General features: G+C 29.4%; 1 protein-coding gene across 7 annotated transcripts in view; it reads left to right on the top strand.

Annotated features, from left to right (window-relative positions):
* The window catches only part of LOC118194673 (uncharacterized), an 84,974-nt gene that overhangs the window by 3,703 nt on the left and 66,783 nt on the right, over positions 1-14,488 (top strand). For 3 of the 7 annotated variants that reach the window (XM_085813692.1, XM_085813695.1, XM_035365843.2), the window contains exons 2-3: positions 503-641; positions 13,593-13,703. In XM_085813692.1, the coding sequence (XP_085669818.1) occupies positions 516-641; positions 13,593-13,703 (237 nt within the window). In that variant the 5' untranslated portion in view covers positions 503-515. The remainder of the gene's footprint in view (positions 1-502; positions 642-13,592; positions 13,704-14,488) is intronic. The other 4 variants (XM_085813693.1, XM_035365844.2, XM_085813691.1 and 1 more) reach the window with 3 other exon arrangements.

The following is a 14,488-nucleotide window of genomic DNA, read 5'->3' as shown; positions in this document are numbered from 1 at the left end:
TCTCAAGATGGCTGACGAATGTAAAAACCACGCAAACGTAAATCGCCAAAAATCCGTGCAACCATCTATCAAAGTAGCATCAATCCAGTTTTCATTTACATCAGTGGGCATTATATATGTCTTGCCATTTTGAAAGAAACTCGTTAGCCCTGTCTTGTAAATATTCTCAGATAAGGCACTAATTATAATATGGAAATGGAAATAAATTACACTGTGTGCATTTTTAATGACAGATTATTTCAAAACTTTTTTAAACAAAATAGGTTGTAATTTTAAAAATGTAAACGTAAATGAGGTATGTATATCTCTTGGGTAGAGTATGAGCAGTTCAGTATTCAAGTTGATTATCATAGTATCATTTCATGTTCACTTTATGTATGAAAATTATGTTTTGAATTATTATTCTTACTAATGAGAATTTTAATGAAAGATGAGATGATGAAAAATATTACTATATAATTTATTCATTTACATGGATATGAATAATTACTTATTTATGTAGTCTTGCAGTTATAATGAGTACTGCTGAAGCTAAGCCTCATCTGCAATATGGAAGAGATTACCTGTTGCAGTTAAGGATGCATCCTTTATCAATACAGAGGCCAAAAAAACTTGCTGACTTTGAAATGGCAAAAGAAAAAGTATGTAATCTTTTAAAAATATAATATTTTATTACTGCATTTTACTGTAAATTTTTGAGAGAGATGAAGTCTTACAGGAAGTTAAGTATTGTCATGTAGCGATTGCTACATCATAAACATTATTTTTCTCCGTTTAATAATAACTTTACATGGTTAAAGTATATTTATGGGTACCCCTTGGCGATTTTTAGTAGTACATGGATACCGAGTTTATGCAATTCTTCGACTTGTTATTTTGGCTTGCGTAGTGCCGATTTTTGCACGAAAAATCACCGATACACAAAGCCAAAATAACAAGACAAAGAATTGCACAAACTCGATATCCATGTACACATCGACCTATTTTCACTTAAAAAAAATCATCTCAGATTTGCACAAAAATGGCACTGCGCACACTCCCTTGACTTTATCCATGTACACATCGAACTATTTTCTCTTAGAAAAAATCAGAGAATTGCACAAACTAGGCTTTGCACACTCTCTTGAGTTTGTCCATATACGTATCGAACTATATTCACTTCAAAAGTCAAAGCAGCCAGCAAATAACATATAATCTCAATAAACTACATTTTAAATCAAATAATGAAATAACGTAAAGGAAATTCATCCTTGCACTAGACAAAGGTAATATCCACTTATCTTATTTACGAATTAACGTGCCTTCAGTGAAACAAAATTCCTTAACAGCATCCAGAATCTTCTTAAAATTATCTGAATTAGTTTAGGGAAGCTTGGGTATTACAGGGTTCGTACGGTCCTTAAGAGTCCTTAAAATTCATCGATTTTTGGTCCTTAAAAGTCCTTAATTTTGGCCAGAATCAGCAGAAGGTCCTTAATTTTAATCATCTGAAATTTCTGTCTGTTTTTATGACTTCCATTTTGAGTGTGAATTGGCATTTTCGAGGAATATTTTTGGCGATTCACTGACACATATGGTTATCTTTTGAATGGGTTATAATTTGTTTCTATTTCTAATATAAATGATGGGATACTCGAGTTTCTAAGCAAGAAGTAAAACATAAGCATTTTGAAATTCATTTTTTCTAATAAAGAAATCTTAAACAAATTTTCGCTTTTGGGGATGTGAATTCTTTTATTAGACTGTTCTAAATTTGGCGACTTGTCAACATTTTGGCAATTTTAAGATCAGTTTCTATAAAAAATTTTTAATTCCAAGATCTGAGAATTTTTAGACTATCTTTTTTAAAACATCACAACATTGATAAATTTCATTAAAATAATGGTAATATATTGAAATTATGTTTAAAAAACAACATTAAAATAAAACATCTCTATTTTTTGCTGTCATATTATAAAGTTTCATTTTGGCAACTTATTATACTTTATTATGAATCCAAAAAATAAGGCGTAATGCTTTAGTGTAGTTTACGAAACAGCTCTTAACAAGAGCAAAATTAGCTATGTAATTAATTAAAAATATCTTCTTTTTAATTTTTTCATAGTAAGCGTTTTCTCCGTTTCAGAATATTCAAAATTCTCAGAATATGCATCAATTTTTTCTATAAAATTAATTCTACACTTTTCCCCTCTTTTTTTTTTTCCAAAATATTTCTGTTTTTTTGCTGTTACAGAATTGGTAGGGATAATTTTTCTCTAGTGTTTTAGACATTGCAGCTTGGAAAGTTTAGAAGGATTTGAAGTGAAGATTTATAGACCCGTGATTCTAGAAGATTCGAGAATTATGTGACAATATGAAAAATGTCTCCATGGTATCAACATGTAATGGATGTATTTTACAGAAAGTGTGCGATAAATTTCTTACCTTTTGGAGAACATCTGGAAGAACAATGAAAACATAATATTTGAATGTTTTACTTCTGATACTAGAATCTTTTTCCTAACATGTTTATCTTCCTTTTATTTTCTCTAATTCTCACTAGACACAAGTATGGAAAATATCAAAACTGCTTCTAATCTTATCACATGGTCAGACATTATAGAAAGGGATTTTTTTATTAATAAAGAAATTGAAAATTTACAATTTGAAAGATTCATCTAATATGTCTTAATGCATCAACACATTTAACTAGGCAATCTCTGTGGATCTTAAATTCTGTTGCCTAGTGCCTTTCTAAATTCTGTTTCCAATGCCTGCTCTAAATTCTAAAAATTTTGCTATTTCTAGATTTTGTTGTTCGGTGTGTCACTAAGTTCTAAAAATTCTGCCACATCAGCTTTGTAACTGGGCCTTACCATATATACTTCATATTTCTTCTGAATGTTCATATTACTAAAGGAATAAAATTAGCTACTTCTATACATTCTAAATGCATTTAGTATTTTTTAGAATAACAGAAATCCTTAGTTAGATTCAAAAATTCTAAAATGAAAAGGAAACACGTTGAAGAAAGAAACTGAGTAGTTTCTTTCTTCTTTTTCTTGAAGAAAGAAATTGATAAAGAAAATTACTCTTCAAAGATATGTGCAGTTGTTATTATGTAACATACCTGTTGTTTATGATTTCAGCCTTTCAGTTTATGTTTGGGACTATTACCAGATCAAGTAAACCCTCGTAGGTACCTTGTGGAGAGGTTGACAAGTTAGAAGAAAAGCACGCAGAAACTAGCAAGAGCATTGGTTTGCATATTGAGACAAATCTCTAATTGTTAGAAAAGATGCTTAAAGAGAAGGAAATCAATATAAACTAGCCAAAATGTTTGGGAAGGCTTCAAATTAAAATGAAGCATAAATATTTTGTTACAAAACATAAATGTTTTGTAGCTTTTAATGTGTCCTAATCCTAATATCATTTAAGGATCAGTGTCATAAAATTGCATGTATTTTGGGTGCTACTTTGTTAGATGGTTGCACGGATTTTTGGCGATTTACGTTGGCCGAATTGTTGGTGCGATTTTTACAAACGTCAGCCATCTTGAAAAACGCTGTTTTTTTGCATAGTAAAGTATTCGAAACTTAAAAAATAAATAAATAAATATCGTTAAAAGTAATGGATTAATTTTTTGTTGAAAATGTCATTTTTTAAGATGGCAGGCAAGTGTAAATAAATACATTTAGTATGAGTATAAAATACTAAAGTAAGGTTATTATTACTTTCATATAGCAAAGAAGAGAATAAAAACACTGCTATAAAAACATTGGGCCAACGTTTAATTAGATTAAACTATTACTGAAATTGAATATCGAATTAAAAACCATCATACCAACATTTAAAAGAATTAGAATATTATTAAATTCAAATACTTTAAAATACGTTATATAGAATATAATTAACATTAAAACATATGGACAATAATTATCTCAGCAATTTCTGAAAATAGTGTATTAATTTTTTTAACAAAAATTGAAGTATACAATTATAAAATAAAAGAAAAATATGTACTTACATTTTTTGAGTGTTTAACCTGTTGTTTATTGATAAGTACCACAATAAAAAATCAGAATCATAATTTAGATAACATCTTTGAAGGAATTCGAAGATATAAATTAAATTTTAAAACGGCGCGGAAATGCACAAATTGTCAGTAATCAATCAGGGAGCTGATTACAGCTCGTTAATGCACAAATATTCTATAACCAATCAGAGAGCTTATTACATCACGGCTAGAATTAAAATTATTTAAAAATTCATACATAATAAAATCATTTAAATAAAATGCAAAATTAAATTGTATTTTAATATTTAAGAGCCATAAATAATGTTTAAAACATTAGATTCAATTTATACATATTAAAACGAATTACAGTCAAAAGTCGTTAATTTGGACACCCATAATCCGGAATGATCTATAATCCGGACCTCAAAGCTAAAAACTTTCTGCGCATGCGCCGCGTTGGCACATGTGCACGGGCGTTTTACACGTGCACGTAAAACCTTGACTACTGCACATATGCGTGTGCGCAAGTGCAGAATACATTTTCGCCTGTGTGTTTAATGTATAACGGACGGTGTAAGCTAAAATTATCTAATTATCTATTTCAGTTAATGTTAATGATTGCGTTGTTACTTAATCTTCGAATTGGATTCCGCTTATTATTTTTTGCAGACTGTAAGAGCAATTTTATAAAAGTAAACTTGAACTTTCGATTATGTCAAATAGAATTTCCGATGCTGGAACTTCCAAAGGATCTACAAAACGAAAGTATGTTTCGATGTCCAACAAACAAAAAGTGGAATTGCTGCAAAAAATGGATAAAGACATGAAGAATGTGACAGAGAGGTTAGTGAAAACGAAAAAATTTCGATTGACAAGTTAGTCGGTATTCTCGGCACAGCAATTAACGGGACTTGAACAGCGGAACTTTGTAACTGAACAAGAAATTATGTCTGTTTATAGAATTAAAGAGAAAGTATTATCACATAAAACGAAGCAACTTAAACAACTTACATTGAAAGAAATGTTTAATAAAGTAAACAAATAAATATTAAGCTTTTTTTTTTTTTTTTTTTTGTAAATTTTGATACCCTTTAGATCATAATTGTTCTTTATTTCATAAATTACGGTTTCATATTTTTAATTTTAGAATTTCTGCATGCCATCTTACGAGATTTAAACTGATAATCTATAATCCGGAAAAATCGATAATCGGGAATCGCCGAAGTCCCGACGAGTCCGGATTAACGACTTTTGACTGTACTTTTAAAGTAAGGTGATGTCATTGATTACATCATCCACAACATAAAATTTCATAAAATATGATAAACAATAAAATTTTTATTTCAAATAAAAATTCAAAATTAAATTGATTTTTAATATTTAAAAGCCATAAATAATATTTTAAACACGGAATTTATGCACAATAAAACGCATTATTTTTTAAATAAAATGACAACAAAGTATCGGTTACCATAAATAACTTATCCAGCAATGGGTTTACCATAAGTTGTATTACTCGCCAAAGGAAAATCGCCAAAATCCGTGCAACCGTCTACCAAAGTAGCACCGTATTTTAAACTGTGAAATTTTATTATATTTTGATTTAATAGGGCTTTTTTAAATATTGTTAAAAATAAAATTTAATAGTCACCATGTCAATCCATTATGACTAAGGTTATCTAATTACCTAATTTAATTATTTATAACTAACTGCTTATCCTTAAAAATTATGTCTACATATTAAAGCGAGTTATTGCCTTTCATTAACACTCACTGTGGTCACAAGGTAAATAACAAAAATGTAAAAATTCAAGTAAAACTTATTCTTTGTATCTAGTGAAACTTCAAAATAATACAAAACAACCTATCATCTCTGGTACTTTAATCGCTTATTAGAATATTAAAGTATATTAACTGGGCTACTACCCCTTGGAACTCTATGCAAAGCTATGACACTAACTGCATCAAACAGAGCCTGACTAACTTTAAACACTTCCCAACTTGTGTCTACATCAGGCCTTTCAGGTTTGTTCTAATGAGCAGGTCTCTCTCTAGACAAGCAACAGCGGTGACAACCTTCAGTCTTTTGTTATGAGTCATGCTGATTATGATCTTACTTCTCATTTTAACCTATGCCTTTTGACATAAAATCTACCTGCTATTTACTAAGCCTCTAGACTGACTAAGTATGTGACAGAATGAGACATAAAAAAAAATCAACATAAAGCTAACTATTAGTAAAACGTAAATGTCACTTATCCTCTTTCAGATATGTCCAACTATTATAAGTGTAAAAGAGTTAATGCTACTTGATAAATTTCATACAGTTCATTTTATTCTCAAACTTATTAATAATTATGTTCATTAATTCATGTTTAGTAATAATGCATACTACTCAAGGATCTATTTTATTTTTAGAATGGTATTACAAAAGTGAAAATCAGCCATAGAATAATATTTTTAATTGAATTTATTCAGTCCCCATTTGCTCATAAGTCATTAATTTTTTCATTAATGGTTCTTAAAAGTACTTAATTACCGTGAGCAGAAATGTGTACGAACCCTGTATTAGCTGCATCTTTTAAGTATAACAATTAATCATTCCTAAAATTTTACGAAGTTCGTGAATAGTTTCAGAAAATTTATAACTTGTACTTTTTCTGGAAGAGGTTTTGAGCCATTTGGTGTTATCAGGTATCCCAAAAATTTTAATTTGTTCACTTCCATCATTGATTTTGATAGACTGATGCATAGGACATACTGTTGAATTCTATTAAATACTTACTTAAGATGTTTTTTATGTTGTTCCTCAATTTCCGACACTATTAGAAAGTCGTCTAAGTGCAGAAAAGTAAAATCTAGTCAAATGAAAACTTTGTTAATAAATCTTTGAAAAGTGAAAGGGGCATTTCTTAAGCCAAAAAACTTATTGCATTAAATTTGAAAAGTCCAAATGATGATATAGCTGTTTTTTGTTTATCTTGTTCTGCTATTGGGATCTGGTAATAGGCTTTAAGTAAATCAAGTTTAGAAAATATTTTAGATTTTAAAATGTGGTGGAAGTTTTCAATTCTGGGTAAAGGGTAGCGATCTGGTACTGTGACATCATTTAAGCGGCGATAATCTCCACATGACCTAAGAGGGCTGCCTTCTTTTTTTTTTTTTTTTTTTTTTGACTAAATGAAGTGGGCTTACCCATGGTGATTTCGATGGTCTTATAAATACTATTTTCAAGCATAAAGTAGAATTCTTTTTTGGCTATTTCTAATCTTTTAGGATCTAATTGCCTCATTTTTGAAAAAGAATGGTTTGCTGTTAGTAGGTATGTTATTTCAACATTATGTTTTGTTGTAGAAATTAGTAAATCAGGTTTTGTGGTTTCCGGAAATTGTGCCAAAATATTACAAAATTTATTATTTTTGTTTAAGGTGCTTATATTTGAATCATCGGCTGACGATGCAATTTCACCAATAATGCTGAGTTTAGTTACACCATCAATTAACTTTTTATTTTAATATTAATCAATAAATTAAACCAGTTAAGGAAATCTGTGTCTAGAATGCCTTTACTGACTTGATAAATGGTCACTGAAAATTACGGTGAATCCCCAAATCAAGAGTTAAAATTTTGTGTCCGAAACATGGGATTTCAGTGCCATTTGCAGCATAAAGTTTAAAATCTCTACTTGCCTTGCCATTACATGTAGCTGGAATTAGACTTATGTCTGCACCACTGTCAGCCAAAAATTTTATCTCAGTTTTTTTTGTCAATCACAAAATGTCTATAATTGAATTCTTTAAATCTTCAGCAGCAGAACCAGCTGCTAATTCTGATTCTGCTGCCCAGACAAGTTTTCCTAATTTTTCTAGTTATACGTCTATTTCTAGTTATACAGCGGCTTACATTTTTCAGAAAGCATCTTTATCTGGAAGTAAAGTAGTATTAACACAGTTTACCATCCGGATTATAACGCTTCGAACTTTTACTTCAGCCTCTAGTTGATGATCTGCCTCTAGTTTTTTCTTTCTGTATGATGACTTCTTTCATTTGATTGGTGATATAGATGGAGTTCTTCAGTACACTGTTCCAATGAAGATATTTTTTTCAGTAATTGTGAAATGGTGTTTGGCGACAAGTGACTTTTCATTTAGCTCTGGACATGAGTGTCTGAATTTTGACGAAGATTAAAAGGTGTTCTTTCGTAGATAGATTGGGTATTTGGAGAAAGTATTACTTTGTATTATTTTATATTTAAAATACTGTAAATTAATTATAATGATCAGTAATACAGTTTTATCCTTCAAAAATATATATAAAAAATTTGATGTGTATACTACATGACTTCCTTGTACGTAAAATTAACAAAGCAAAAAAGAAACAGTTTTTCACAGACGATTGAGTATTTCACATTCATTTAATTCAGTTCTCACTTCGCGAGGAGGCAAAAATACATAAAAACTCAAAATATCTATATTAAAAATTATGAAGTAAATCTTAAACACTTATTTCCTCGAAAAAATTCCAGAAAGGATTAAGCATGATTTAATTGGCAGTAATAAATAAAGGCATTATCTTTGTTGATGCGAAGATAAGTTTCTCTAGATTGGCAACAAATCCACTAGTCTGCTGTTTCAAATGTAAACAATCAATGGCCACCATAAAAAAAAGGCTTAGCGACACTTAAACAACTTTAAAATTGTTGATAATTCTAAAAATATTGCATACAGATTTACTATAAGATACACCGGTTACATACAGATATACCGGTTAAGGCATAAAAACCTTAACCGGAAGATTAAAAACAATATAATTCAATCATTTTTAAAACAAAATATGTACAATTTACAAACATATAAGAGTAAAGAAACTGAGATCACTGAGCCGGGTAGCAGAGTGGGTATATATATAAATATATTTTTATACGTTTGAAGCGGCCGATTGCAACCAAAATACGAGGTGCACATCTACATGTTATAGCAATCCTATATACAAAATTTCAACGTTCTCACATCTTTAAAAATGCGATTTTGGCAACAATTTTCCTTTCTTATTTTTGTTGATAGATTTTTGATGAAATCACATCATTTTGAATAGTTTCATTCTTTTAGAAATATGGGTTTGGCAACAATTTTTCATCGTATTTCTTATGTCACTGTTTTTAAGATATTGGCATATTTCATTGTCATTTGTATATATACAGTCAAAAGTCGTTAATCCGGACGCGTCGGGACTTTGATTCCGGATTATCGATTTTTAAGGATTATAGATCATCAGTTTAAATCTGGTAAGATGGCATGCAGAAATTCTAAAATTAAAAATATGAGACCATAATTTGTGAAATAAAGAACAATTATGATCTAAAGGGTATCAAATTTTACAATAATATTAAGCTTTTTTTTTTTTTTTTTTATAAGCTTAATATTTATTTGTTTACTTTATTAAACATTTCTTTCAATGTAAATTGTTTAAGTTGCATAATATATTGTTCAGTTACAAAGTTCCGCTGTTCAAGTCCTATAATTGCTGTGTCAAGAATACCGACTAATTTGTCAATCGAATTTTTTTCGTTTTCAATAACCTCTGTGTCACTTTCTTCACTATCGGAAGCAAATTATAATGATGAGGAATTTGATTTAAATCATATCAAAGATGGAGTACATCGAGATGAAATACTACATTTAGTAAGGAATTATAAGCCAAATAAAATAAAAACATCTGCCCTGAAGATAAGTATAGTGTTGACAGATCAACTTCCAATTCATTGCGGGCCTCGGCGTTCCTCCCCGCAGAGCAGCGTGAAATTGATAATCAGATTTCGGAATGGTTAGAGAAACAAAGGATATGCCTTTATCCATTTTTTGCAGCAATTCCACTTTTTGTTTAATGGACTTCGAAACATACTTTCGCTTTGTAGATCCTTTACATATTAGTAAATATATATTGGAAATTCTATTTGACATAATCAAAAGTTCAAGCTTACTTTTATAAAATTGCTCTAACAGTCTGCAAAAAATAATAAGCCGGATCCAATTCAAAGATTAAGGAACAATGCAATCTGCAACATTAACTGAATTAGATAATTTTAGAATTAATTTTAGAATTAATTAATTAGTTTGTAGCTTTGAGATGCGGATTATAGATCATTCCGTATTATGAGTGTCCGAATTAACGACTTTTGACTGTATATGTTACGGTGAAACATCGAAATCTGGAGAATGTCGACTTTCACCGGTGAATGTCAACATTCACATAGTCGCTTGGTGTATGTCCGAAATATTTTCCAAATACTCTTATTTCTGACTTACACCGGTTAATGTCAACATTCACCATGTACTAATGGTGAATGTTGAACATATAAGATTATTATATTTTCTTCTCCGTAATTCAATCGGAAAAAAACGCACTTGAGACTTAAAATAAGAACTTAGGAACATAAGAACTTAAAACACACATAGTACATTCAATATGAGAAAGGAAAATAATAGAAGTTAAAAACTTGCTAAATTATGTGATTCAAATCTTATTTATTACAACAACTTAAACTATTGTGACACTTTGAATTGCACAAGAGGCCCTTGCTTTTACAACTGTATTTATTTGTGAAACATTACCTTTTGCAATGACAGTGTGTACATATACTCTTTTTGACCTACACCAGAGCATATCTGTGATTGTCGACATATACCGGTGAGGATCCGAATGTATAAGAATGTAATGCAATATTCAGTCTTTCACCGACGTATTTGGTGAATGTTGACATTCTCCAATTTCGGTCTTTCACGGTAACATATATAATACATTTTTATTGATTTTTTTTTTATAATGTTGTTCTGCAGAGTAAAATTCTGTGCGGAATTTTAGGTTTTTTGAGTTGCTTTCATGTTATTTTTTGCTTATTTCACTGTTTGTAAAATATTGAAAAGTTTTGCATGATTTTTTTCTTCAACGGAAAGTTGGTTAATTTTTTAATTAGGATAATTAATATTTGTATTAAGGGATATAGCTTATTTTATTGTAATTTTTTTTTCTCTTGAAAATATAAGATAACATATCATTAATTATACTTTGCTTTTAAGAATTTTTTGTTTTTTGTATTCTTTTATGTTATTTATTGCTCATTTCACTGTTTTTAAGATATTGAAAAGTTTTGAGTGATTTTTTTAGGAAGCAAAGTTCTTAACCTGCTTTATAGCATTTGAGTTCTTAAGATTTTGCAAAGGGAAGTTGGTTAATTTATTTATTAGGATAATTAATATTTGTATTAAAGGATATTGCTTATTTCATTGTAATTTTGTTATACGTAATAACTTTTTTTTATGAAATTGTTCTGCAGAGTAAAATTCAACGCAGTTTTTAAATTTAACGTTTGGTGTTGCCTTCAGCCATTTTTCCGGTACATTTAAAAGCCAGACGAAGGCTGGCAGCGAAGCTGCTAGTAACTGATAAAGTTTTATTAGATAAGCAGTTCTTCAAGTATTGAAGGCAACGTAGACTGAAACCAATTTGCTGTCATGGTTGGTAAAACTTTTTAAAACTTTTTTTTTTTCTTCCACTGCAAACATTTTTTAGTACTGTGCCATTTCTTTTCTTGTAAATTTCCAACCATCCTAGATTTGCATAAAATGTAATACCCATTTGTTCAGTAAGTTCATTGTTTCTTTCTAGCATTAAAGGTCCTGATATTAGAGCATTCTGAGATCTCCTCTGTTTGAACTAAACTAGTAAAAGCGTCTTCTCTAAATCCTCATGCTTGGCCGTTCTCATCTGTTTTCACTCTGGCTCAAACTTACTGCATTCAAACATTTTCATAATTTGCTCTTTTTTTTTTAATTATTATTGATAATGTTGAGTTAGCAATACCAAAATCAGTACTTTTCCATTTCGCCAGAGCAAATCTTGCCAAGCAGACCTTATTGCCGACAACACACAGTATATGCATAAAAAATTTTAACAAATGTTAGTTCTAGGAAATTTTTATTTTAAAGGTATGAACATTTTAATATCGCTTAAAATTTTGTAAAAAGACATTAATTTAAGAATTTGCTATGCTTTCATGGTACAACACCGTGATTCGCAGTTTCTTATCACGTGACCCCAAGTGATCTCATCTCACGTAAACTACGCTACAAAATCTAATTCTCTCATTAATTATCTACATTAATTTCAAGTTAAATCTTAATTTGGAATACAATTTTAAGTGCAAGAACTATTTTAATGCATACGAATAGCTTACTCCAAAATTATGTAAAAACGCAGTGCTTCACTTTGCCAGTGCATTCTCATTAGAATTGATGAATTTAACCCTTGACTTTGCCTTTTCTGTATATTGCGCCAGCAAAATGGAAAAGTACCCCAAAATCTTTACAGATTTCTGTTTTTGTCTTCTATTTTTCATCAACAACTTTAAGAAGCTCCATCTTCATTTTAAGTGAAATAGCAGTTTGCTTTCCCCTTGAGCTCTTTGCCATTGGACTCATCAAAAATTCTTCTAAAATAGGAAAAAAAAAAAAAAAAATTTGCTGATTTTTTACTCGCTCTGCAATGTACTCGTCACTGAATTCTAAAGCCAGCTGATGAGAGATGAGATGTTTTTGTGTGGCGTTTCTAGCGGTGGAGGGTGAAAGTAGCTTAGATAAACAAAATTGGCTCATGTCAAAGCCAAGTTAACCTCCTTTCTATGAAACATGTGAAACCACCTCTTTTTCATTTCACACCCCTCTTAAATCTCGCCTGCTAGGCTGGTGCTTTCTGTATTTTGTTCATCCCAGAAGGGAAATCTTTTTGTGTTAAGAGAAAAAATGCATGAAACTACGTGGTTTGTCGGGACCATCGTATTATTTTGTGTTAACCGATATTTCGTTTTAAGCACTTTCATGTTAAACATATGAACATTGTATATACTTTTGGTGACATGATGTGTTGCCTCACCAATACTGTTTCGTGAGTTTTCGGGTAGGTAGTAGATAACCAAATTATGTCAGTTAGTTGTAAATTAACTTTTGATTAAGTTAAATAAAATCCACATTTTTAAAACTTTTAATCGAGGAACTGGAAAAAAAAATGAAAGTTAAGAGTATTTGGCTGTTTTCTAAATGTTTTATATATCCATTAATATCTAGAATATTTTTTGGCAAATCAATTTTCAAATGCTATCCCTTACAGTAAGTTACTTAAAATTCTGCATTTGTAGAATACATTTAAATAAAATACTGTAATTTTGTGTTCTTAATTAAATTTAATATATTAATGTTTGTTTTGCCAATTTTTATTACTTTATGTTTTGACAAATTCTGTCATATATTAAATTTGGTATGCCTTATTATGTTGATGCAAAGTATAAAAGCAATGTTACCACAAATTAAATAATGATATTTTTAATTTTTTTAGCAAAGAGGTATGCCAGAATGCAATTACCCCCCCTTTTTTTTTAATTACCATCAGGCTGTAAAGGAAATGCTTTTCGTTGTATTTAATAAATTACAATTAAAAAGTATAAATTTGTAATATATTTCTATATGGCCTTATCTTTAATATCTATTAGTTGTTTATATTATATTAATAAAATATGCAGTGTTTAACTGAACATTATTTTCAGCTTTATCTTTACCAGATAAACAGTACGGCAATGTTTCCAAATAAAAATTTACCAACTAATGTTTCAAGTGACATTTTACACTCATTTGTTAATCTAGAAAACTCCAAAAATGTAAGTTTTTCCCATTTTAGTTAAAATAAAAATTGTATATATTTTGTCAATGAACAAAAAGTTTGTGTCCTTTTTATAACATAATTTTGTTAAATGTACTATTGTTATGATAATGTTTCATAATTAGATTTTATATTATTATAACTATCAAAATTATGTTCTAAGACTAATTAAATTTTATGCTTAATAGAAAAGTTTATCAGATGTATAGTGATGATGAAATTTTGATATCTCAATAATAAAATCTTTGATATCTTAATAATTATAATGAAGTTCATATTTTGTATTTTTGAATAAATGTGATTAACTTTTTAAAAAATAAAGAATGTAAATATCATCCTGTTAAAAATGTGCTAGGAGATAAGTAAGTTAGATTTTATGATGTTCACTAATGTTCACTTCATTTTTTATGCATTCATTTTTTGTAGTAACAATTAGGTGGCCAATTTTTTATTGAAATGGCTTACTATAAGTGATTCAATGTAGGATTTACTAGCCATAATGAAATTGCATGTGTCATTCACATTTATAGAGATTCTTTCCAAATTTCTGTTATTTCCTGTGTTACTATAAATGGTTATTAAATTATGCTAAATAAATGTTTGGTTCAGATATTTTACATTTTCTTCCAAGCTTGGTTTTCCATTATCATTTTAAAACATAAACTATAAACTGAATGAACCAACTATCAACTTTCCTGCAATTTAACTTGGCAAAATTGGAATTTTAAAGCATTTTTTTTTTCAACTTAAAAATAGTGTATAAAAAAAAAGAGAGCCAAATAT

The sequence above is a fragment of the Stegodyphus dumicola genome, chromosome 3 (genome assembly GCF_044657685.1).
Source record: "Stegodyphus dumicola isolate Sdum_Otavi_A_Nest chromosome 3, ASM4465768v1".
NCBI lineage: Eukaryota > Metazoa > Arthropoda > Arachnida > Araneae > Eresidae > Stegodyphus > Stegodyphus dumicola.
Note: the sequence above shows the minus strand (reverse complement) of the source record. Positions and strands in the feature narration are given on the sequence as shown.